General features: G+C 34.6%; 1 protein-coding gene across 1 annotated transcript in view; it reads right to left on the bottom strand.

The window, feature by feature from the left end:
• Positions 1-24,135, bottom strand: part of PCLO (piccolo presynaptic cytomatrix protein) — a 364,101-nt gene that overhangs the window by 190,358 nt on the left and 149,608 nt on the right. The window contains exon 4 of the mRNA XM_075026698.1: positions 5,248-6,471. Within this exon, the coding sequence (XP_074882799.1) occupies positions 5,248-6,471 (1,224 nt within the window). The remainder of the gene's footprint in view (positions 1-5,247; positions 6,472-24,135) is intronic.

The following is a 24,135-nucleotide window of genomic DNA, read 5'->3' as shown; positions in this document are numbered from 1 at the left end:
ACTATATTGTACCCAATATGATAAACCCAAATATCTGATATGAGAGCAAAATCCATTGCAATTAAATATCAAATATGAAAACAAATATTTCTAAGGACAACTCTAATGATAAGATTGTGATTAATATATAAATATGGCGAAACCTATAGTACTCCAAACAACTTTGGGAAGTCATCACCACTTAAACACTTCAGCACTTATTATTCTGAAAAATGTACTCTTGGATATTCTCTAGCCCGTAATGACAGAATTATATATACTCTTCATAAAGAGTCAGCAATGAAGCATAGTTAAAAATCTTAGGTTTCATATGTTATATTTACATTTTCCTTCCCTTTATTAAAGAATAAACTGTTTAAGGGGAACTTATTGGCCTATGTTTTAAAAAAAATTATGCATTTCATTAAGCCAAAGGATTTTTCTACCTAGAAATATTATGCCACTCACTAAAATTTCACCTATGACATTTGATTGTTATTTTTTATTTTATTTCCAATATGTTCATACTTATAAAGAGATACCCAACCAAACACACTGATCAATTTCGGTAAGCTACTAGAAAATCCAAACATTGTTCAAGCTCAGAAGGTCTCCTAGGAGTAGATGTACAGATTGCATCCATCTACTGAAAGTGAATCTGTCAGATCTTGGTTCTCCACAGGGAGATGTAGTGATACAGTGACTTGTAAAGCAGAGACAGAAGGCGTCAACTAAGCAGTTAAAAACAGTTAAGCTCAGAAATAGGTAGACAACAACTGCTCATGGAACAACTGCAGCCATTCTCCTTGTAATTTGTGATGGTGCCACTATCTGTGAGTCCAATGTGTAGTACCTACTCAATGACCAAACCAGAGGCGATGGCAAGGAATATTGCTATTGCCTGCTCTGTTGTTGAACCGCAGTGTATGACATAACATCACTGCTATGAATAATAGGAAACTGAATATGGGAAAGACTATTTGTACAGTAAGGAGAAGAAAAAGATCTACAATAAAGAGGGACTTACTTTATCACTAGAAATAAAAATGATGGCAAAATCCAACTTTCTTTTTAAGGCTACCACAATATGAATATATTTTCTATCTATACTTGTCTGTTGCATGATACATGACCATGATCATGCAAAAATTTTCCTGCACATTGTGTTTCAAGATCATATGAGTGTAACCAAATAATACTTGGTCTTTATGCTTTTTTTCCCTATTTCCTACAGGCTGTGAATTGGGATAGTGTCATTAGCTACACCTATTCTTAAATGACTGGTAATTTATTTTCTACAGGGCAGGCCATCACATACACAAAGACAGCATCATTGTCAGACTTGTAAACATACCATAAACAAAAGATCTTTAGGTGAATAACAAAATATTGCATAAACAATACTGCTGGGGATCATATATATATTCAACAACTCTTGGAGAAAGAAAAATATATTTTAATCGATAAGAAAAAAACCCTACTTTTTTCTTGCGAAGTGGAAGTACTTTGGTACATGTTGAATTACTGGGCCTTTCTGAGTAGTTGAATGGTATTTGTTCTGAAAGTTTGCCTACTGTGAGTTTTTAATACTGGACAAATTTAACTCTAATACAGACATTGATGGGAGGATCTTCTTGAGACATGAGGAACAAGGAGACTTATAAAAGCTGCGGGCTGGATAAGACAGTTTAAAAACAGCGAATGCAAACTTTTTAATTAATGGTAAAACTAATTTAATGTAGGATGTATTTGTAATATCCTAGTGGCTCTTCTACAGTGTCAATGTCAATACATCATAAATCTATTTTACATTAGAAGTTTTTGCTTTAAAAGTATTATTTATTCTTACACTTCCTCACTTTTAATATTCTTATTTCAAAATATAAAACTTAGTGCTTTAAAAAGTCCCATTGGTTATCAAATGCAGTCAGAACTCTGTTAAAAGAAAACTGTGATTTAAAAAAAAATAGTCTTGTCACTTTTAAAAATTATTTATAGCTAGCAAGATTACATTCTGTTGCACAGAACAGAAATTTTATTTGCAAAGGAACTCATGATTTTTAAAAGGTTATTCTGTTTATAGAAGAAATAAAGATATCTACATTATCTAAAAAAAAAAGTTTCAGAGAATGAAAAAAAGATTTTGGTTGACTAAACTGTTTAATCTGTAGTTGAATTTTATATTATTAAAATGAAACATTTTATTTGTGCCCAGAAAAACTGCTTACAGATAAGCCTTCTCCTCCTTATTGTGGCTCCCTGGTCTGTGTTTTGTAATTAATGGCATGTGTTAATATAATTATGTCAATTTACAATATATTAATTTCTACCTGGTTACTCAACCTAAGCACATGATCATTCTGCAGTAAACATAAGAAGGTAATAGTAAGGGCACTTACATAATGCAGCTGATGTGTTGTAAATATATGTCCAATTTACACCATGGTAATGTGTTCATGTAGATGTGCTGAACTGCTTATATGTTAATTTGTGAGTTCCAAGATGACTGTGTTATACTGACAGACTGTACGTCATAATCATCCAAGATTTCTAGGCATCCCTGTTAGAACAACTAACTGCTATTGCACATGTGAATAGTCAGTATTACAAGATGATATCTCAGGAAAGGGTCCTGTAAATCATGAGCAAAGTCAGTTTATTCTTTAAAATCTTTTTGAAGAAATTACAGTTTAAAATATTACTGAAAAAAGAATGTTTTGAAGGAAAAAATGGCTTTATGATACCTTAAATCATACTTTGAGCCCAAATATTTAAAAATGTTTCAATATGTAAGTCACTTTTGTTTCAAAGGGTGCCAGATCTGTAAATACAATTGATACCTGTGATTTTCCAAGGATCATTCTACTGATTGTACTGGATCACAACTTTAGCCTCTCCATGTCTTTAGGGACTTGTTGGGGTGTTGCTGTCTTTTTTTTTTTTTTTTTTTAAGTGAAAAATGAGGATAGTATTATTTACTTATCTCATTGGAATACCACAAGAGTTAGTAATTACCATTTGCACAGTTTTGGATATAACATGGCATCAGCAGTTTGTCAAGTGCAGAAAGTATTAGGTATTCCCTTGCATCCCTGTTTAAAAATACACCTACCTGAACTCTTTTATATGATTCTGCCCTGAAATACATGTAAAATATATTCTTCAAAGTCTAGATATTGTCCTTTACCCACTGATATGGAATCAATGTGTGATAGCTAAATTGTTATCTCCTCTTCCACTTCTGTCACATGCTCTCTTGGGAAGAATTGTATCTAACAATGTTTGATGCTCACCATGGAGAATATTAAAATACTTCAATAACTAAAAATAATAAAAAGGAGTTATTTTTATGAAGTACAAGCTAGACACCAGCTTTATTTTTAATTCTGAACAATTTCAGCTGCTGCTTTTTTTTTTTGTTAGGATCTTTCCAAGGACCAAAAAAGGGGGAAAAAAATGGGAAAAAAAAGTCTTTTTTTTGTGTAAAAATAGCTATTCCTTTTTCATTCATTCAATTCTGGTTTGTATTTCAGAGTGTTCTAATTTTAAAAATACTTAAAAGTGGATATATATGGCGTTTGTGGGTTTGGGATTTTTATTCATGAAACTTCTGCTTTACAAACTTTAGCTAAGTGTGCTTCAAAGTCTGATAAGAGCAAAAGAAAGATAATCCTTATTTATGGTATTAACTCAAGAAGTCCTGATTTCAGTTAGAAAGCAGTGGGAGGAAGTAAAATATACGTGAAATAAGAGTGAAATATATATGTGCACCACATTAGAAATCACTAATTAATCTACAATTAAAACCTGTCGCTATCAGAGATGGAAATTCAATGTATCTTGGATTTGTCCACAGTATAATATGCATTCACCTCCCCATAGAACATAAAAATGACCAGACAGGACTGAGACTAGCATGTGATGAAAATTTTCCCTTATAAATGTTTTTCAACAGAAAAAAACCCCAAATTTTTAACAACAGTAACAAAATTCTAATTCTACTTCTTAGGTTTTCTGATATGAATTTAAAAAAATCCCCAGAAGTGACATTTTGTTAACTAAAATTAAGCTTATTCTTCTTGGAAAGTCCTGCAATAATGTCTTATGTTTGATACGATATAATCAAATTGATATAGGATTTTCTTAGATCTCCTTCCAGTTTCTTACAGAAGGGAGTATTTCTGTCTATGTTACTCTGAGCATAATTCAGAGATTCCCTTGCTACAATCAGGGGACACTATACCTCTTGATACCATCAAGAGGAGGAAACACAACATGTGATAGGAGATATATTTCAGACAGGAAACTTGGTTTATAAAAATAGTAGTATTTTCCACAGCACAGTTTCTGATTCAGAATATTTTTTCTGTCCAAATAACTTGGTTACCACAATGGGAAAAAAACAAAACTAAAAAAAAACAATAAAAAAAACCCCCTTGACCTTTTTGACTGGGATTATTTGAAAACATCATTTTGGCAAAGGTTAAACACTTTTCCTAAACCTACTCCTACTTTCATAACATAATAATCAGCACCTAATTTTCAATGCTGATATAAAACACCATCATTTTTCATTTCTTAGCAAATTGTGTATATTACTCACTTCAACTGATTGACTTGTTGGTGACTTCACATCCAGCAAACACATTTATTTAAGAAATGCAGACCTCTAGTACATGCTATCATAAACTCATCCATTCATCTGACTTGATGATGAGAGCCCACCAAGAACCCTACCTAAAAGTATTTGTCCATATGAGACAGGCAAATGAAATAGTAAAAAGATGTAAAGATTGCATACTTTAACATACCATGTTCAGGCATCACAAAGTATTCCTCAAATGTTTATATTTTGGTATTGCAAAACACTGCACACCTTACCATCACAGATTATTCCCTTTTGGGATTAAGAACTATGAAAACATTCCAATTTCAACAATTAAACTCCAAAGTCTGAAGAGTCTACAGAAGCAGGTAAATAAATCAGAAACATTGGTAAAATGATTAAACAGGAACTTTGTCTTAGTTTCAAATGCTTAACCGCTTGAGACAGAAAATCATGCAAGAAGTACTGAAAAGTTGCATCTAGATCATAGGACTATCTGGTGAAACTTTCACTCAACAGAAGGGATTGATTTTATAATTTAGAATCATCCTATACTGTGAATAACAATAAAGAGCAGCAAGACATAAAGGAAAGGGTCTGTCAGGATCAGATTCTAAACTGTAGCAAGGCAGAAGGGGGGTGGGAGTGAGAAAGCCACTTACTGTTTTTTCTTTCACTGCTTCCACATGGTCAGTTCCTGGCAAAGGTGCTTTTTGAACAGGAATTTCTTCTTCCTGAGCTTTTTCAGCTTTCAAAACCGTTTGTGAAATCCTAGTTATCAAACCCTCTTTCTTAACATCCTCTTCCTTCTTAGCTTGTGGTTCCTTATAAGGTGCTTCAGCTTCTGCTTTCTGTTCAGCAACATGATCTTTAGTCTCAGCTGTAATTTGTTCTTTTTTGTCCTCTGGATGTGAAGTGCTCTTTTCTGGGAGCACAGGTTTTTTATCTTCTTCCAATGTGCTTAGGGGTTTCTTTTGGTCTGAACTTATTGTTGCAGGAATTTTATCTGCTGAAGGTGTCTTTGACAGTTTCCCTTCCTGAAGTTTTGGTTCTTCTTTTTGAGCTTCCTGTTGGATTTTCTCCACTGATGAAGTTTTCATGATTTTCTCATGTTGAAGCTTTGGATCTTCTTTCTGAATTCCATGTTGGATTTTATCACCTGAAACTGCCTTCGACAACTGGACCTCCTGACGTTGTGCATCTTCCTTCTGAGCTGCAGGTTGGATTTTGTCAGCTGATAGTGCCTTTGCCATTTTCATCTGTTGGAGTTTTGGGTCTTCTTTCTGAATTCCATGTAAAATTTTGTCAGCTGAGGGTATCTTTGCCAGTTTTGCCTCTTGAAGTTTTATGTCTTCCTTCTGGACTCCATGCAAAATTTTATCAGCTGAGGATGTTTTTGCCAGTTTTGACTCTTGAAATTTTGCATCCTCCTTCTGAACTCCATGCAAAATCTTATCAGATGAGGCTGCCTTTGTCAGTTTTGTTTGCTGGAGTCTTGGGTCTTCCTTCTGAGAAACACGTTGGATTTTATCAGCTGAGGGTGTCTTGACAAGTTTCCCCTGTTTTAGTTTTGCATCTTCTTTTTGAATTCCTTGTTGGATTTTATCAGCTGACAATGTTTTTTCCAGTCTCCCCTGCTGAAGTTTTGGAACTTCCTTCTGAACGCCTGGCTCTTCTTTCGGTTTTGCTGCTGCTGGAGTAGGTGGTGTGGAAGTCTTCTGAGGGGAATGTGAGACAGCAGGCATGGGCTGTTTTTGAGGAGCAGCAGGTGGTTTGGATACTGGTTGTGAAGGGCCTGCTTTCGGAAGTGGCACCTTGCCCATATCCCCAAGTTGTCCTGACATTGCCCTTTGGGTCTGGCAGTTTAAGCACAGCCATTCCTGTACCTGTGATACAACAAACATATGAAGTTACTTATTTGAAAACTTAACAGTAAAATCATATGGCGTTTTCAACTGATACAGCTGAATACTTTTAATCTGAACACTAAGTATACTGAGAAGTTATTTTCTTTGTTTGTTGCTCTTGCAGGAAGATCCGTAACACCCTTCTAACAGAAATGAAGCATGTCAGATTCCAGAAAGCCAAGCTGAACAAATATAAAAATACACTGTGAAAACAATTTCATTGTTCCAAAGTATTGACAACCTTTATGTACAAAGTTTGCTTATATATTTCTAACAGCTACTGTCTTCTAAAGCCTCTATAATCTATCAGTAGGTCTCTCTAATTTTGTAAATCTGAGTAAAAGGGGACCAACAGGGACTCATGGATCTTTGTGTGTCTCTTCAGAAGTTACCTTCCCCTCTTGAATTTGTGTATATATATCAGTGTAGAAATTTAATATGGCTGTAACCCAGAAGGACAATCACCTGTCTGCTCTCTTTACTGCTAAATCCCTGCTGCACAGTGGCTCCTTTTACTCTTCTTCCCAGAAAATCAGAAAAAAAGGACAAATGCTTGTATCTGTGCAAAGGATCTTGTTGCCAGTTGCCTAGCTACTACATGAGAGGAGTAATGAGACTGTTTCCAGTGGGATTTGGGGTACAGTTTCTTTAGCAAAAGCAAATTTTAAACACAGAAAGCACTGAAAGGAAAGAAAAAGCCCAGAATCTTCTGGATACTAGAATAGATAATGAAGCTCTACTTCACTAATGTAAAATGAGCTTCACTGGAGAAGAAGAGATCTATGCTGTACAATAAAATCTTTGTGTGCTTGTTTTTAACTCCTTTTACCGTGACGATGGAAGGTCTCAGCAATTCAGTTATTGTATCTCTCTGATTTAGAGAACTTAGTGACCTACTGAATATAAAGCACATGAAAACCAGCAAAATTGTTCTATTAGTAACTATATAGGTAATACTGCTGATAATATTAGGGTATTACGGATGACTGATCAGTTATATACCATTGAATACTGCAGAACATCCAACAGTATATAATCAGGTGCCCAGAAGATGTGGCATTTAATTAGCAGAAGGGGTATTTGGATGAACTGTGCAGCCCCAGAAACATTCATGCATTTTATAATAACATTACAGTAATAAATGAGGTAACACCAAAAGCAGAGACTAGAACTCCAGCACTGCCCCTGCCACCAAAGAATGCCCGAATGACAGTGGTGTAAGCACCAGACTCCCTGCTCTCCTTCTGACCCCAGGCAACCTGCCTTTTTCAGCGTAGAGGGGCCCCACTTCAGCAAATGCACTGGCAGGTTTTCCCACCAAGAGTACTTAACACGTGGTGATGCCAGCATTTTGTCATTGATACAGCATTTCTCACAGAATGATAAGGGTTGGTCATGATAGGACCACAAATGGCTTTTCAACATAGTTAACCAGAAGTGAGGCATCTTTCTATTTATCCCTAACGATGGAGCTTATGTGCTCAGCTCTCACATCCCAACCAGGATATTTCTGAGCACATTGGTATCATTAAGACATTTTGAGATTAGCTGGTTTCAAACACTTTCTGGAATTATCTAAAGTCTACCAAAACCCAAATTTGTGAAGTCTATCTGCATACTTCAGATCCAAATCCCATTGCTAAATGACTTTACAATTCTCTCGGTTTTTTTGTTTTTAAAATAACTGAATCACTGCTGTGATGCTGCCCCTTTGAAAAAATAGCTGATTAAGCTAATAAGTGAAATATAAATTGCAAGAACTGCAGACAAAATGACAATTGCAAGTAAAACAAAATTTAGTAAGAAATGCTCATGTGGGCTAATTTTGTTGAAATGGAACTAAGGAAAGGCTATTTAATGTCTAAAATAATTTTCTTTGTCTGACAAATTTTTTTTCATGCACAAGAAATGCAAGAATGCATGCATTATCATTTAGGTCATCTAACAATTGCCTTGTGTATTTATTATTCTACTTTTATAGAAAATGACCAAACTAGTAAGTCCTAGTAATTGACACAAATAAATATTTATTAAAAGTATTTGGCACTATTGTCCCAATAAATGCAGTTTATCGATGTAATCAGCTGTCTCCAGATGCAATGAAGCCCCTAATAGTTACTATACGCTTTGCAACTCCAAACTGAATGTGGCTCTGTCTCAGACTATTAAATGTAATTTAGGTTTAGCTTTTCTGTGGAAAAAAACATTAAAACATAATCCATCAGGGCAGATGATCCTTCTCCATAGGACTTAAAGTGTTCCAACTACACGTCATTTGTCTGGGAAGCACTAATTAAGAAATACAAATAAAAGTAATTTCTTTTTTAAAGAATGTGTAAAATGTAACTTAGTTTTCTTGCAAATATTTTTTAGAAGGATTTATTTGGAATTTTTACTATATTTTCCTCCCTTTTTATGGGCAGAAACATTTTTTTCCTACAAAACAATATTGGAAGCCATAGGTATGTTGTGAACCGTCTTTTATAAACTTCAAATAGAAGTAATACACCAGGAAACAAATTTGGCCCACAGAAAATCATGCTGTTAGTATTATCAGGAGTCTGTAAGTGACTAAATACACTAGATAACATTTTGCATAAATAGACTACAGAAAAAAGATCCAATTTCATAGTACCCTTGATTCTTTTCTCATAAAGATTGTAAAGACCACTACACAAAGGTGACTAGATAATTATAATAGATTAATTTTTTAATTAAATTTATTGGAGGGCCTAAAAGCTTTTAAACCCACTAAAAAGGGGGCAGGTTTTGCCTTCTCCAATCAGCCTGACAAATACTCATTTCACAATGTAAGCAGAAATAATACCGTTATTATTTGTGCTAATACATCTTCCGTCAGCATGGGGCATGGGAATAAGACAATACTTAAATGTTATTAAGCTTCTCAGAATCTAGCTTTAACCATCTTAAATTTCATAAAAACATAATTAAGTGGCTTCTACCATGAAATAATGCATGGTTCAAGAGTTTGCTGAATTTCACACACATGCTATATAGAAATTCTTAAAGAACATGTTACGTTTACATTAATTGCACATGTTCTTCTCACAGGACCATTTGTTTGTGACTTAAGTTCCATTTATTTCCTTATAATATATCCATATCCAGTTTCTAGGGTCTCTATACTTGTTTCTTTTCTATACATCTACATTTGGCTCTTACTACTTCTAGCTCTGCTTGTTATGTAGATCCTATTTAGTACCTCTTCAGCTGCAGTCTACTCACTGCTCATACACTTGCTCCTTCTCAGATTCATCAAGTCACTTCCCTTCCCTCATTTAAATCCTTCACCGACTCAATTCTTTGAACTGCCTATAATAACTTCAGCAACTTTAGTAGTAGTATTAAGTATTTAAAAACCAAAACAGTTACCCAGCCACTGTTTCCTCTCAGCTTTGCTCATGGTCCCTATTCAGTCTCTTTTCCCTGGAGTAAAATTCTTCAACTCAAGGACTGTGCTCTGTGCTGAGCACATAGTAGAACAAGTCTCTTAAAAAGGAAAATAGTGATAATTAACATGAGCAAGGGAAGGTGATGATGACCAAATTGGCAAACTGCACTAAATCTTGTCAAGAGATGGAAGTCCCGGTCTTGCCTCCCTGACATACTGATGCAAGTGATGCTAGTGAAATGACCTGGAATTGTCCGGATATGCAGTGATTTAACGAACCTTGCTATTGTCTTCTTGGACTTTTGTTATATCTGCATCTGTTTACCACTTTATTTTTTAGTGTTGTTATATAGGCATGGCAAATATTTCTCCCAAGCTGTGTGTTTTAAATTCCAATCTAAGTTTTTATAATCATGCAGATACTTGATCACAAAAGAGCCTACAAAAATCTTCTTGTATCACCAGCCCTCTAGCTCCTGATTCTCTGTCAGAATGTTTCTCTGTAAAATCAAATTTTGTACAGTGAAGTCATATGCCTCAGTTTTAGACCTGTCTTCTCCTCAGTTAACCTCATGCCCTGAATGCAAGCTTTTCCCTGAGGCTATCTTTTCAGTTAGCCTGTCAACCCAAATTTATTAGGACTTGGGAAATGGACATCATCTTGTTTCAGCAGTCTTCACTAGATAAATCTTCTTAGCTCTTCACAGAATTCTTCACACCCTTTGGTTCCTGAATTGGCAGTAGACACTATTACTGGCATCACAAGTGATAATAGTGTGCTTTAATATTCTGAATCCATGGCTCTCTCCCTGTGTTTTCAGCAATCCTTACAACCCCATATTGCTGGACAGAACAAAGTAGCTGTGCCACAACGTTTTCCTCATTCAGTTTTGTAATAAACAAATGTCATCCTGAAAAGGGCATACATCTAACATTCATTGTGAATGTCTATTTTTCAGTTGTCATGCAAGAACTCAGGCATTTCAGTTCCTTTGCTTTTTATTTGCATACCACAATGTTAGATAATTTCAAGTTGAAAATAATAGGGTCAACTATTCCATCTCCCTGCCAGTCAAGGATTTTTTATTGCAGTATGTTGATAAATTCATTACTTACTCTTGGCAAACACTAATTGGTAAACTAGAGTTTTTCTTTAACTGAAAGTATCTCAAAGTACTTAATATATTTGTGAAGGTGAAAAGAAACGCTTCTTCCCACAAAACATCTCTAAGTTACTTCAGAAGGCAAAAGCTTTAGTTTCATTTAGACACTAACCAACTCAACCAACTACTTCCTTAGATCATATTTTTATCCCTTCCTAATTCTTCTTCCTTACTGCTTGCAGTACAGTAAAATCACAAAACCAACATAGGAATGAAAAAAGCATTAAGAAATAAATCTCTGAAAAATTTATATCCTTCTGATTTCAGTATCTAAAATAAGCACATTGCAAAACAGAATCTTTACCAAAAACCATATTCTAATTATAAAAAACTGAATAGATCTATGAAAAGAAAGCACACTTTTTCTCCCTAATTACCTCATAAACAAAACAGGGGGAGAAGCAGTGCAGGCAGTCACTAAAATATTTTTCTTATTACTCAAATTTGCCATCTTCTTTTTTACTAAGCATAGATTTGAGTATGTGTCTTAGAAAACAAAATAAATATACATTTCAAATTAAGACAACTCTGGTATAAATACTAATATAAACTATTTATTCTGAGACTCTAAAACAGTTTTACCTGGGATATTTATTTTTAATTGATTTGGTTTTTATTTTAACAAAATTGTACAGCATGTTTCCAAGATCTCAGATGAATAAGCCACTTGATGAAACAGTAGAAAAAGTAACCTAATAGCGCACCCAGAGAGGAAAAGTAATCTGATAAGCATAGCAAACTCTGTCTTGAAGATCAGAAAAAGCAGGGATAAGGAATGAATTTCCAAAAATTGAGCTAAGTCAAATTCTGCAAAGCTAATTTAAACAAGCAACAAAATATTTGGTATCCTTGCAGATAAAAAGATATCCACAGTGCAGTTAAGATTGCTTCAGAGTTAAAGGTATGGTACACCTAATATGTGCTTTAATCTCAAATTTTTATAACAGTTAGATTGAACACAAGCAAATGTCAACAGGAAATGAGCACACAGAATAGAAATCATCATATTGAATGTGGAAATGCACGATCATAGTCTAACAGTATTCATTAAAGTACATTGGCATGAGAAAGCCAAATCAAGCAGCTATGAGATATACATAATCCACCCAAATTGAGTTACACACAGCTTACCCACATTCAACTCACATCCACTTTTATTTAATGTGTAGAAGTGTTCCTGGTAACTACAGCTCTGCTAGTCCAATTCAAATGCTTACAAAGTTTTAGAAAATTATTTGAAAGTTGAATTGATGTTTGTGATGAAGAAAAAGGCTATAGACTAAAAAGCAATACAGGTTTACTGGAGGAATACTGTCAGAAAAACCTTGTCTTTTTTTTGTGGATAATATCATTTATTTTACATGTAAAAATGAAACTATTACACATTGAGCATACCTGGATTCCAGAACAATAACTGAACCTGTGGCACCATGAAATCATTAGTCAAATTAGTAGAGATGAGTCAAGAAATTGCTAGGCAGGGAAAACACTTCTCCTATAGAGGGAAATTACTCTACATCCTTCCTAAGTAGCCAGCTTGGCAGAGACAAGGTCCACAGTTGAGCCTTTATGGTGTCCAGAATTAGGAAAATACAGAAAGGTTTTCATAGATACTGTGTGCCTGTGGAGGTCACAGACAGTTTTCCAGGATCATTCTCCTGATTTTATACACATAAATATTGTCTAAAATGTCACTTAGGATCTTAAACATATTTTTGGATTTCACCCCAAGTGGAGAAAGAATGTGCAAACAAATGCCTAGTCAGATGGCTGATTTTTGGAGAAGAGGTTAGAAGAATATGGCTAATTTAACCTAGGGAAATGAATCCCACAAATATGATTTATATAGGGGGAAAGGTATACTGGCTACAAACCAAATGGATATGAATTGTCCATGGATAAATTTAGGTTTGAAACTAGAAGATCTTCTTTGCCATTAGTGATTTGCAGTTTGGAGTACGATACAATAGGAGTGGTGGTACAGAGAAAAGCAGCTGATTTCAGCATATGATGTGATTGCCAACAAAATCAATGATTCATGAAATCCTACCAGTTTTACAAACTGCATTCCTGTAATAGTACTTATGAGAGAATGCATTATATAAATAGCATTAAATAAATTTGTAGCATTTAGCCAACTTTAAATGTCAAGCTATCTTTCAGCCACCAAAGAGAGATCATAGAAATCCACAAAAGCTGGCTCAGGTAAATGTACAGCATCAACTTAAAAAAACCCAAAACAAACCAAAACCAGCAAAAATTCCTGCATAATAAACAAGTTTGTCAAAAGAAGGAGGAAGGGATTACTTTTTTAGTTTGAGAATGCCTTTTTTTTTAGTTTGAGAATGCCTTTTTTTTGTTTGAAGTTGCAATCAAGCTGAGATTGTTATCTGAACAATGCAAAAAGATGACCAGCATTTATCTCTTTCTCAAAAAAAAAGTTTTCAGTATGTGATTGAAGAAGATCAAGTTATCTCAGCATCTCAGATTATTGTCGTTAACTGATAAGCTTACCCTTAAGCCATGACAACTATGAAATAAAGCAAGCTATTTTCAACTATTTTCATTGCAGAGTTGTATATGTACCCAGTTACCACTGCTTATGTGACTTGTTGGTGTATACATTAAAAGTCACAAAAACTGACATGACAAAAAATGGATTTTATGTATTTATTTCTGTTGCCACTGGGAAGCCAATACAGCAAAAATGAATGAAAGACTCTTACCTATTTTTTCTGTATGCATCAGTAGAAATATTTGCTATATGCTTCCTGGCTACTTCTGTACAGAGCTACTGAAGACAGTGATTGCTACCCAGGCTTATGCAGCTCAGTTATGGTATATATAAAAAAGTCTCAAAAGACTTTGGTCAGTGTGTTGGAAGATACAACTAATATCAAAATAAGAATAGAATAAAGCTTACTTCTCTTTGTGTCAACTTTGAAGTGCAACAGAAACCCAGAACAAAAAAAATGCCAAAAAAATGATATTTAACCTTTGCCTGCTAAAAGGCATTGCCACTGAGAGTGCTGGTATTTGTTCTGTACTGTGATACCTTAGCATATAGTCTGCTTGATGAGTTGCCATTTCTGCATGCTGCTGTAAGGCACTTTACTTTTTTTACTTGGTGTCTGATGGGCAGCAATAAAAGTAAAATCTATTTTATTCTATGGCTGCAGTCCACAATCTTCTGTCTTAGATTATGGGAATTCTAATCATTACTGAAGGAAATCAAGCGGTTCTAATAAAAGAAATCTTAAATTTCTGAAGGCTGTTTTAGCTTGCCGTCTTTAGAATGAAACGTTTTGGAGTTAAACTGTCGTTAAATCCCTTAAAAATTACCTCTTGATTTTTTTTGCCTTCAGTTGCTTTAAGCATCTTCCAGCATCTCTTAATGGCAATATATTTCATGCTTTTAGAGGGAGAAAGAAACATTCCAGAATATTAGAAGACACATTCAAATCACATAATTCAAGTTTATTGAAATTACCGTACAATTATTCAGTGTGGTCCAACTGAACACTTACTTCTTCAGGCTGTTAAATCTTATTTGTAGCTTAGCATTTTTCAAAACACTGGGGTAGGCACTACCTAAGCAGGCGAGAAAGCAGGATTTCCACTAAACTGTGGATGTGTATTGTGTAGACATTTGTAATTGTGGTTGGTAACTTTTACCTTCGAGGGAGAAAACCAGGAACATTTAGAAGGCAGTTAATCTCACCTATCACAGGACATTAGATAAAAAGACTGGCACTTTAAAAGTGCCTGTTTGTGTCCACTGACTATAGGGCAAGAGTGTAGCTAATCAGACCGGTTACTCATGTCTACAGCTGACCTACTGAATATCACCTTGATTTTTGAGCTGGAAGAAACTACAACAAATAAGAAAAGAATAAAGATATGGGAGAGCACACAATAGCAATGAGATAGCATTGACCATTACACTGGGTGCACAGTTACCCCCTCAAAAATCTGCTCTGGAGCCTTTATCTTCAATGCAGTGACTATGCGCAACCACTATTTGGATCTTCCCCTCCTTTTTGTTTTTCCTTATCCTTAATGTCTTCCATTCAAATTTGTGATTGCTCACTAACAGAAGCTTTCAGGGACTGTGAATTTCTGAATAAACACATCTTGGATGCTGGACTGATAACAACAGCATAAGAGCTCAAAAAGGTGCCAAACAGTCCACCTATTTTCCTAAAGTGTTGGTACATCCCAAGAAATTCTTCTCTACCTTGTTATTATCCTGTCAAACAAAGCCTGATGACCTCCACAGGTCCCTTTCAACTGCAACCAGTATGTGATTCTGTGAATGTGCTGAAAAATAACACCCTAGCACCAGAAACTGTAACATTTTCTTCAGTCAGAAGGTTTCAAAACTTAAAATGTTAAATAAAAAGGTCTATTTTATAGAGTAGTAGAATAACGAGAAAGTTATTCCTAATGCCCTAAGATTTTGCTTTGGCTCCAGAAAAAAATGAAAGCACTCATGGAACTTTGTCAGCTGGTTTGCTGTCGCTAATGATCTCTTCTTTTTCTCCCACACCAAGTGTTAAAGGAAGAGAATTGTAAATACTGCAGCAGATTACCAGAGAAGTACAGAGGAATCAGTGTTTCTCCCATGTGTCAGGAATTATCTGCTCCTTAATTTTAATAGGGTTGGGACTCCTGAATATTCCACTCAATTATGAACAGATGAAATACAGAATATGACAACACAAGGATGACCTACTTCCTCAAGTGTTGACAATTCTGAAATGTGTATGCCCTTACCTTACTTCAAGATACATCCCAGCACCTTCAGAAAAAGCTCAAATTTTGTGTCTTTTTAGCAACTGCTCTGTTGTTTGGAAATTTTTATTTTAGTAATTAAATTTGATAGATAATGGGATTTTTACATGTATAGTGTCTGTGTATACTTTAATTTCCTTTAGTTATTTTGCTGAAGGCCCTTAGAGGCTTAGAAGTATGCTGTCAATGAGCAAAAATGTATCACTAAAGTATACATCATCATAGACACAAAAGAAGCAAAGCTGTCAAAAAACAACTGCTTTTTTATTGTGCAGAGGGAACATTACTATACTTGGTTTTACTCTGCATCTAACTGCACTGTCGTGTGTTTGTTGCTTTTTTCATGCACTGTTGTAACAAGATGACCAATAGTCCTCTGTCTTGGCAGGTTTAGCTGTAGGGGTGCTGTTGCCCAGAACAAAAGAATAAGCCTTTCTCCTCAGTTTTACTTACACAGAGAAATTCCCATCAAGCATTTTACTGCCTCTGGTGACCACTTCTTTTGTTACCATGGAAAAAACAACCCCAATGAAGGAAAAAGCAACGAAGTGGATATGGGCATCATCCAAAGGCCAAAGAAGTCAATGGAAGAGCCTTAAGTACTTCACTGGAATTGGGATAATTCAGATCTGTGTATACTTTGAGAAATTCTGGATTACAATGAAAATCCACAAACATTATCTGAAACAGAATACATGTCCTTTTATAACTGTGCAAGGAATAGATTCTGAGACTTTAGCTCCTTTAGACCATCATATATCATACTTGTGATATTGAAATCTTTATGCTTGTAATTTTTTACAAACTTAGGGAACAAAAGATAAGTAATTGATGTAAATCACTTGGGTAAGCAGCTCTTGACAAGACAATGGAATAGAAGGTACAAATTCACCTAAAACTAGGAGCCAGAAACTTTAGTGGGCTGGTAGCCCAATAAGCTTGTCTATACCATATGAATCAGTTAAAAATGTGCCCTTTAGGTGAACTGAACTAATTATAACATGAAAACCACACCTCTAGAAGTTAGGATACTCGCCTCCACCTGAAGACCCTCACCCACCGAGCTTGCGCAGTAAAATTAAAAGACGCTGCACCTTTTACCTTTACATACAAACTTTCCAGACTGTATACTATGGCTTTGTCTTAGAATACATACTACCATCCATTTATTTTTGTATTTCCAATATGAACATCTGAAGAGTTAGATATGTGGAGTGGCATTTAGGCTTGGGTATTGGGTTTTCTGCTGAAGTGTAATACTCCAAGTTTTTTTCAGAGTGCTTCCACAGTTAACTGCTGTCCTGTAGTCAAAGAAAGAACCTATTCCTATCACCCCAAGTCAGTGTACCCTTCTTTCTCTGTGATGAACTTCATAAAAGGTAAGAGGATCCATAGGGGAATCCTCTTCTGGCAGGAAACTATGCATGCTCAATAGTGCAAGCAATATTGGTAGTCATAGGTATACATGACAGTGCCTTAAAATGCAATACAATTTTTAGAAACCAAGAAGCCAATCAAACAAACATGAACTAGATTTATTTTTTATTTTCTTTTTGTTTTTTTTAAGTAAGTCTTTAAGATATTTTTGAATATTGGCTTTTTCTACAAAATATGCATGAAAAATCAGATGTGGAGAGTTTTCTGTCGTTACACATCAATGACAATACCATCTTTATATTAAGCAGTCTTCCAATCCACAAAGTCCATCCCAGCATGTTTTCAATATTATTTTGGTATCTCACTTTTCACTCACAAAAGACACTGGAGATTCAGTATTTACTTCCAAGATAAAAAGATAATAATTACATTCATAAACATATTTCAGCATATATCTGACAATCATAGTCAGATGACAACTGTTGCAATGACATTCTCTTTCACAGGTTCTTTTAAGGAGATTCCCAATTAGATGACTAAAACAATTTCAATTTACTTGCAATCATGACAAATGAACATGCTGTTGTGCATTAATTAATAGCGGTATATGACCTGTATTTACATTACTCTTAACTTGCTTTGATGGTATGATTGTAGTTGCTCCATTTAGATCACATAGACCAAAGAAATCCAAGGTCGTGTTACTGTCTGAAGTAATAATTTTATAGTAAAACACAGTTTTTAATAATTGGTTATTTACAAACTAGTTTGAGCTTTAATAATGTTAGGTTATTGCAATCCTCCTTGGCTATATGTAGATGTTGAGCAGCCCTAGCATGATCCTTTGTACCTTTTATTATAACAATCTCAAATAATAACTGTTTTCTATGCCTTCTAGCAGCTGAATCACTATTCCCCACACAATTGGTCAGCAGAGAGTGTGAGTATTCCCATCCCATCGTTGCTATTATTTGCTCTGAACTGACAAAATGTCTAGTGTCACGGATGGCACTAAAACAACAAACAATTCCATCCCCTTAAGAGTTTGTGGTCTATTCAGTCCTGTGTTCAATGCTGACCTTTAATGGAGAGTCTAGAGAAAATTGTTTTTGTTCAAAAACTAGGGCTTAGCTATAGAACTAGATGAGGTGAATTCTCTAGTAAAAAGGAGAACTATTCTTAATGTTTCAGAGTGCCTACTGCTCAGTGGATCTTTATCACATCTGAGAATATATATTTGATGATAATCTATAAATACAACCCTTTTATCTGAACCTTAATGGATCATATTAATAAACAGCTCAACCATTACCTGTAAAATCTTTTTAATTTGGTCATCCCCAATAGAAATACAGAAACAAACACATCATTATTCTGAAAAGTCTTTTTGCATTTTGTTTGCTCTTGCAAACCAGATAATCCTAAAACTAACATGTGTAGTTCATTTCAACAATATGTTTTGCAAATCCAAAAATCTCTGCTAAGACAGATTGAAATGTGTCTGCCTTTTGCTCATATTTAGTCTATTACTGCATGAATAGTCCCTTTTATGAAGAGGGATTGGCATGCTATTTCACATAAGTGGAAGTGGCTGATCTACACTCCAAGTGAAATGCTATGGAGGAGGATGGAAATACTTGCTTAAAGAATAGAAGGTTGTTTTTTTTTTTTTTACTCCTAGCTCCATTCAGCCTCATCTCACCTAAATTTTAATACTTAACTGAGGAGCTAAAGTTTTGACCCTGGCTACTCAAATTTGCTCACCAGGCTATGGGACATTATCTCCAGATACGAACACCATTAGTGGGCTGACTACTATATCTATTCTTGATTAGGGAGAGAGCCTGCAGCAAACCGTGCTCCAGAGAAACCTCACTTCAAGAATGAATTTGAGATGTGCTGAGAGCCTACGCTAAAGTCCAAAGATAAACCTTTCTTAAAAAGATAGCCTGAAATAAGGTCCTAAATCTGTAATGTGATACCTAAATAAATGGTCTGATTTTCAAAAGCTCTAAATAGCTAAAGACACTTCCACTGACTCCCATTTTTCAGTTCATCTCTGCTGTTTGAATCTTACTTTAATCAGAACCACAGTGTGCATATCTGTTTCATCACTTATGTTTATAGTACTTGGCTTTATCATTTGAGTTTATTATCATTTAGTAATGATTTATGTATAATGTTTGCACTCCATGTTACGTGATATATGAATCCTTTAGGTGCTGAAAATGAGGGGGAAAGGCAAAGAAACAAACAGACAAAAAGACTGAGGAATAATTCATAGTCAAGGAAACAGACTGTTCTCAAGGAAGTGAGCACAGGTCGAGCAGAAAGTGAAGGAAAATCACTTACCTGGCTTTGGAAAATTATATTAATCATTAGCTACAAATACAGTGAGAAGGTTGCATATAGCCATTTCCTGATATACGGGCAGCTGCCATGGCAGTAAAGAGATGATAAAGTAAACAAAGGAAATAGATATTACATCTGTGCAGAAGGAACACGACTTTGTGTGATACGATACATGCTGAGAAGGACATACACCTTCCAGCAACTTCTTGAGCTCTTCCCAACAGACATCTCTCCTAAATACCCAAAATGAGGAGGTGAAAACCGTACTAACGTGCCTGCTTTAAGGTCATGACAAGGGCAGCACGAAGAGATGGCAGAGCACAGGAGCACAGAAATAGTCACAGCCGCCATCTCCTACAAAAAACTGGCTGGTTTTGCAACATACGGGTCAGAATAACACTTTTTTATTAGGTGTGGCCATTTTCACTGATAAGAGGCAAATTCCCAAGCTTTGAGGCAACGCAGTCCAAAGTCCAGCAAAAGGCAAAGGGAGACATGAGGTGCAGGTGCAAAAGGGGAAAACCAAGCTTTTTTTAGTGTCTTGGCTTCTGCCTCCTTTTGAGACTTATGCTGATTATATCTTAAGAAAACTGTGGTAGACACATTTTAACTAATACTTACCTCTTCTGCATTTCCTGCTCATTGATTTTAACTTGCCCTTTCCTGCCTACAATTTTGCCCTTGTACAGCCACACAATAGGAAATACTGGAAAGATTGTCCTAAAAATGAATATGCCATTTAATCTGCAAGATAATCCTGTCAAACATTGTAACTCAGAAAAGCGGAGCATGCTGTGTACTTCCATAATTTGGCAAACACATACATGAAGAATTAAAAATAAAATATTTTTCTTGGAAAACTTCAGACCAATATTCATTAAAATTTCTTCTCAATATTTCTTACAGAAACATGCTTGCAATCTGTTTAAAAGCATAACATACTGTGATGCTACAGTATGACTTAAAGCAGATGTTTTCTTGGCATTTAATGTGCAAATAAATCCTATATACTCCAGCAATCATACATAATAAGCTTGAGTTTACTTTCAAGAGACACCATAAGTACAATTATGCACAGAAAATACCAAATAATCTAAACCCATGTAAGTCTGCCCAAAACAAATGTACTGCTAACTCTCAATATAAATATTAAATATTAGAGTAAAAGACAGGTTTTAACTGCTAGGAAAACAAAACAAAACAAAACAAAACAAAACCAACCACAAAACAAACCAAAGCCAGTGAAATGAGGTGACTTAGCTTTTCTGTCTCATTAGTGTTATGAATCAGAGGTAGCTCCTTGGAAGTAAGTAAAGGTAAGACCCCAAAATACTGAGTTGAACTATGGTAAGAGTACTCAGTTTCCCAACGGACTTGCAATGCCTGGTAATAGACAGATGCATTATACTGTTACCTCATGCCAAAGATTCATAGTCAGGGTAAAACCTCAAACTATACCATCCACAGAGTCCAGGAGTGCATTCATAAAATGGAGCTTTTTAAAATATTAACCTCATTTGTATTTTTGGAGGAAATATTTATTTCTGTAAGACTGAATAAGTTTTAATTGAAACTCCACAATTCTTTCTAAACAAAAATATCAAATGTTTCCAATCTCCCAGAATGCTACATTAATTACTTGAAGATTATTTGTTTTAAGCTTGTAAAATTCAGTTTTTCACATCTCAGAATATACACAGTACTGCTTTAGTGATTAGGAAGTGGGGGAAAAAAAATCTACACAGATAGCAAAAAACAAAGTGCCCCTGAAATGATCTTCCTGCAGTCCTTAGATGCTCTTTTGCTACTTTTTGCTATCTCCAGAAGAATAAAGAATCCTCTCAAAGCAACTATGTTAGCTGAGCTTTAATACTAATTACACAATTACTTAGCTAGTTAAGATGATTCAGAATTCCTCCTTGATGAGAAGACAGAGAATCCAATTGCTGAAGATTTAAGATATTAAATTTTTCATGAAAAGGGCAAATCAATAATCTTACACTCATACATGTGTGAGTGATACACACAGATGGACATTCACACGCACACATATCTATGCAGGGCACTGTAGGAAGCCAAACAACTCACTCAATATATTCTTATGGCCAGAAGGGGCCATTATTCTCAACAGATTTGACCCCTTAATGCTGAAATCCATCTGGTTTCACCAAGAGTTTTCTATTCCAAACCTTTCAGCATTTATTTTAGAAAGATATGCAAATTTATTTCTCCATCTTCAAAGTTAATTGTTCCAATAACTACTCTATCTGTAGAAAATTTTTTACATGTAGACTCTTAGATGACAGAAAAAAACCCCAGTGAAAATATGAATTTTTAATTATTTTTGTCTTTCTAAAGAATCATACTAAAACTTTAAAAAGTTAAACTTTAAAGCAAGCATTGCAAGACCAAAATTCATGTGATACAAGCTCAGCACTTTCCTACATCATGTAGCTGGATTACAAATGTACATTGTACTCACAGTCCCTTCTGGCAACAAATATCAAGTTATTTTGTCATGAAAATAGCTTCCGTTTTAAACTAGACAAAACTCTTTAGCAGTAATGCTAAAAACCAGAATAAATATGGCTGTACTTATTTTGAAATCACACAGTTTCCATTTGTATTTTAAATCATACTTATTGGTTTTGTACCTTACATCAGATTTAACAAACCTTATCCTTGTGGTTAACACCACAATGTCAGCAGAAACTGCATGGAAGCTTAACTTTTATCTTGAAAGCATGGCTTGTCTTCAACCATGTCTTAAAAGGGTATTTGATGCTAAAATGTCCTTGGTAAAACTTTTAGATATATTGCAAATTGTAGAAAACTTTTAGAAATATTTTAAAATACTTTTAATATAAAATGTTACTGGTTTCTAAGGTTAACTGCTCTTTTTACTCTACTGACAAGAACCCATCTGTCCTTTCGGAAGTAAACAATTCTCTTACTTTAGTTCTACACACAAAATATTAACATACGTCACAAAAGTGAACAAAAATTTTAATTCTCCAAATCTTGGACTGAGTTCTATTTTTTTATCCCTTATTAAAAAAAGACATAACCAAACCCAAAAAACAAACAACATGAATAGCAAATAAGTAAGTAAGAACAACATTCATTTGAATTTTTACGTTGTCAGCTTTTGTTTCTTCATGATTGCCTATGTGGACTACGATTAGCCATCTATCAAACATGTTGCTGTTATTCAGAATAGACTGATCTTATTTTCTCATTGAAAATAAATTTTCAAGTCTTAATTAATCTTGAAGCATTTGCTCAACCCTTGAAACAGTCTTTTAAAGAACCTGTTTACATCATAGATAACATAACATGATGCAGTCTTCCAGGATGAGTGATACTAATATCAGCTTCTAATTAATTTAATTGTAGGTTCCCTATTAAGTCAAGAACAAACATCTGGAGATAAAAATGACAAAGAAGTCAATAGCTCTCAATTGTTTGATGAAAAGTCAAAAGCAAAAAAAAAACCAAAACCCAACAACCCCCAAAACATCTTCCTTCCTAAGTTTTGTATTTCTTTCTTTCGCCCTTCTCTTTCTTCGCTTTCTAGTCATGTGGGGAAAAAAAAAGAAAAGAAAAAAGAGGAAGACAGAAGAGATGCTGAACAACAAGAGTCAGCTGGGTTAGACATGTCATAAACAAACACACAAAATGCATTTTTTTCTGGAAAAATGTTGTTAGTGAAACAAATGTGTTCATCTCTGTTCTCTACGGAATGACAGTCCAAATTCAGCCAATGGAATTCAGGTGATTAAACTAAACTGAGGATCTTATCCAGATAGCACCTCCACTGTTCTGTGTAAAAATCCTGAGCAAAAATTTTACATGTATTTTTATGGTAATTTTATTCTTCTTCAGAGACAGTTCCACATTTTCTCTGCTATTTATAACCTCTCCACTCTAATCAGGATATTCATATATGAAATAGTCTGAAAATAATGAAATAACAACATTTTACAAAAAAAGAAGTGGAACAGCCTTTGCTGGTCATCTCCAAATCTCCTTATTTTTCTAAAATTAGCACAATTTCCAGAAAAAAACACCAAAGAGCCTTTTGGTAAAAACATTCAAAATAATTGTTTTGTTCTTTGCTTTGTGGCAACTGAACTACTTGGCTAGTTTATTGACACCTTAATTCATAATTTATAAAACCAGGATATAATTTTTTTACATGTTTTGTCTGTTGTTTTTTTTTTTTAAGAAAGATATCTTTGAAATAGAAACTTACTCATTTTTATGCAACTATATAGTTTAAAGTAGGAATTCTTATTTACATTCTAATTATTAATTTTTTTAAAATCATATATATCATATAAGCCAATTTAAAAAAAAATAAAATAAAACCTTTTTGGTAAAATAGGCATCTGCCTGAGTAAAAAAAAATCAATTATGCTATATATTGGTAAAAATTTTAAATAACCACAGACAACAAGAGCCTTTGTAAACATGGAAAGCTGCAGACATAAATGCATGAAAAGTGTATTACAGAGATCATAACTCCAGATGTACGGCACAGAG

Source organism: Buteo buteo, chromosome 4, assembly GCF_964188355.1.
Source record: "Buteo buteo chromosome 4, bButBut1.hap1.1, whole genome shotgun sequence".
In the NCBI taxonomy this organism is placed as follows: Eukaryota; Metazoa; Chordata; class Aves; order Accipitriformes; family Accipitridae; genus Buteo; species Buteo buteo.
The sequence above is the reverse complement of the archived record's forward strand: the minus strand, read 5'-3'. Positions and strand labels throughout refer to the sequence as shown.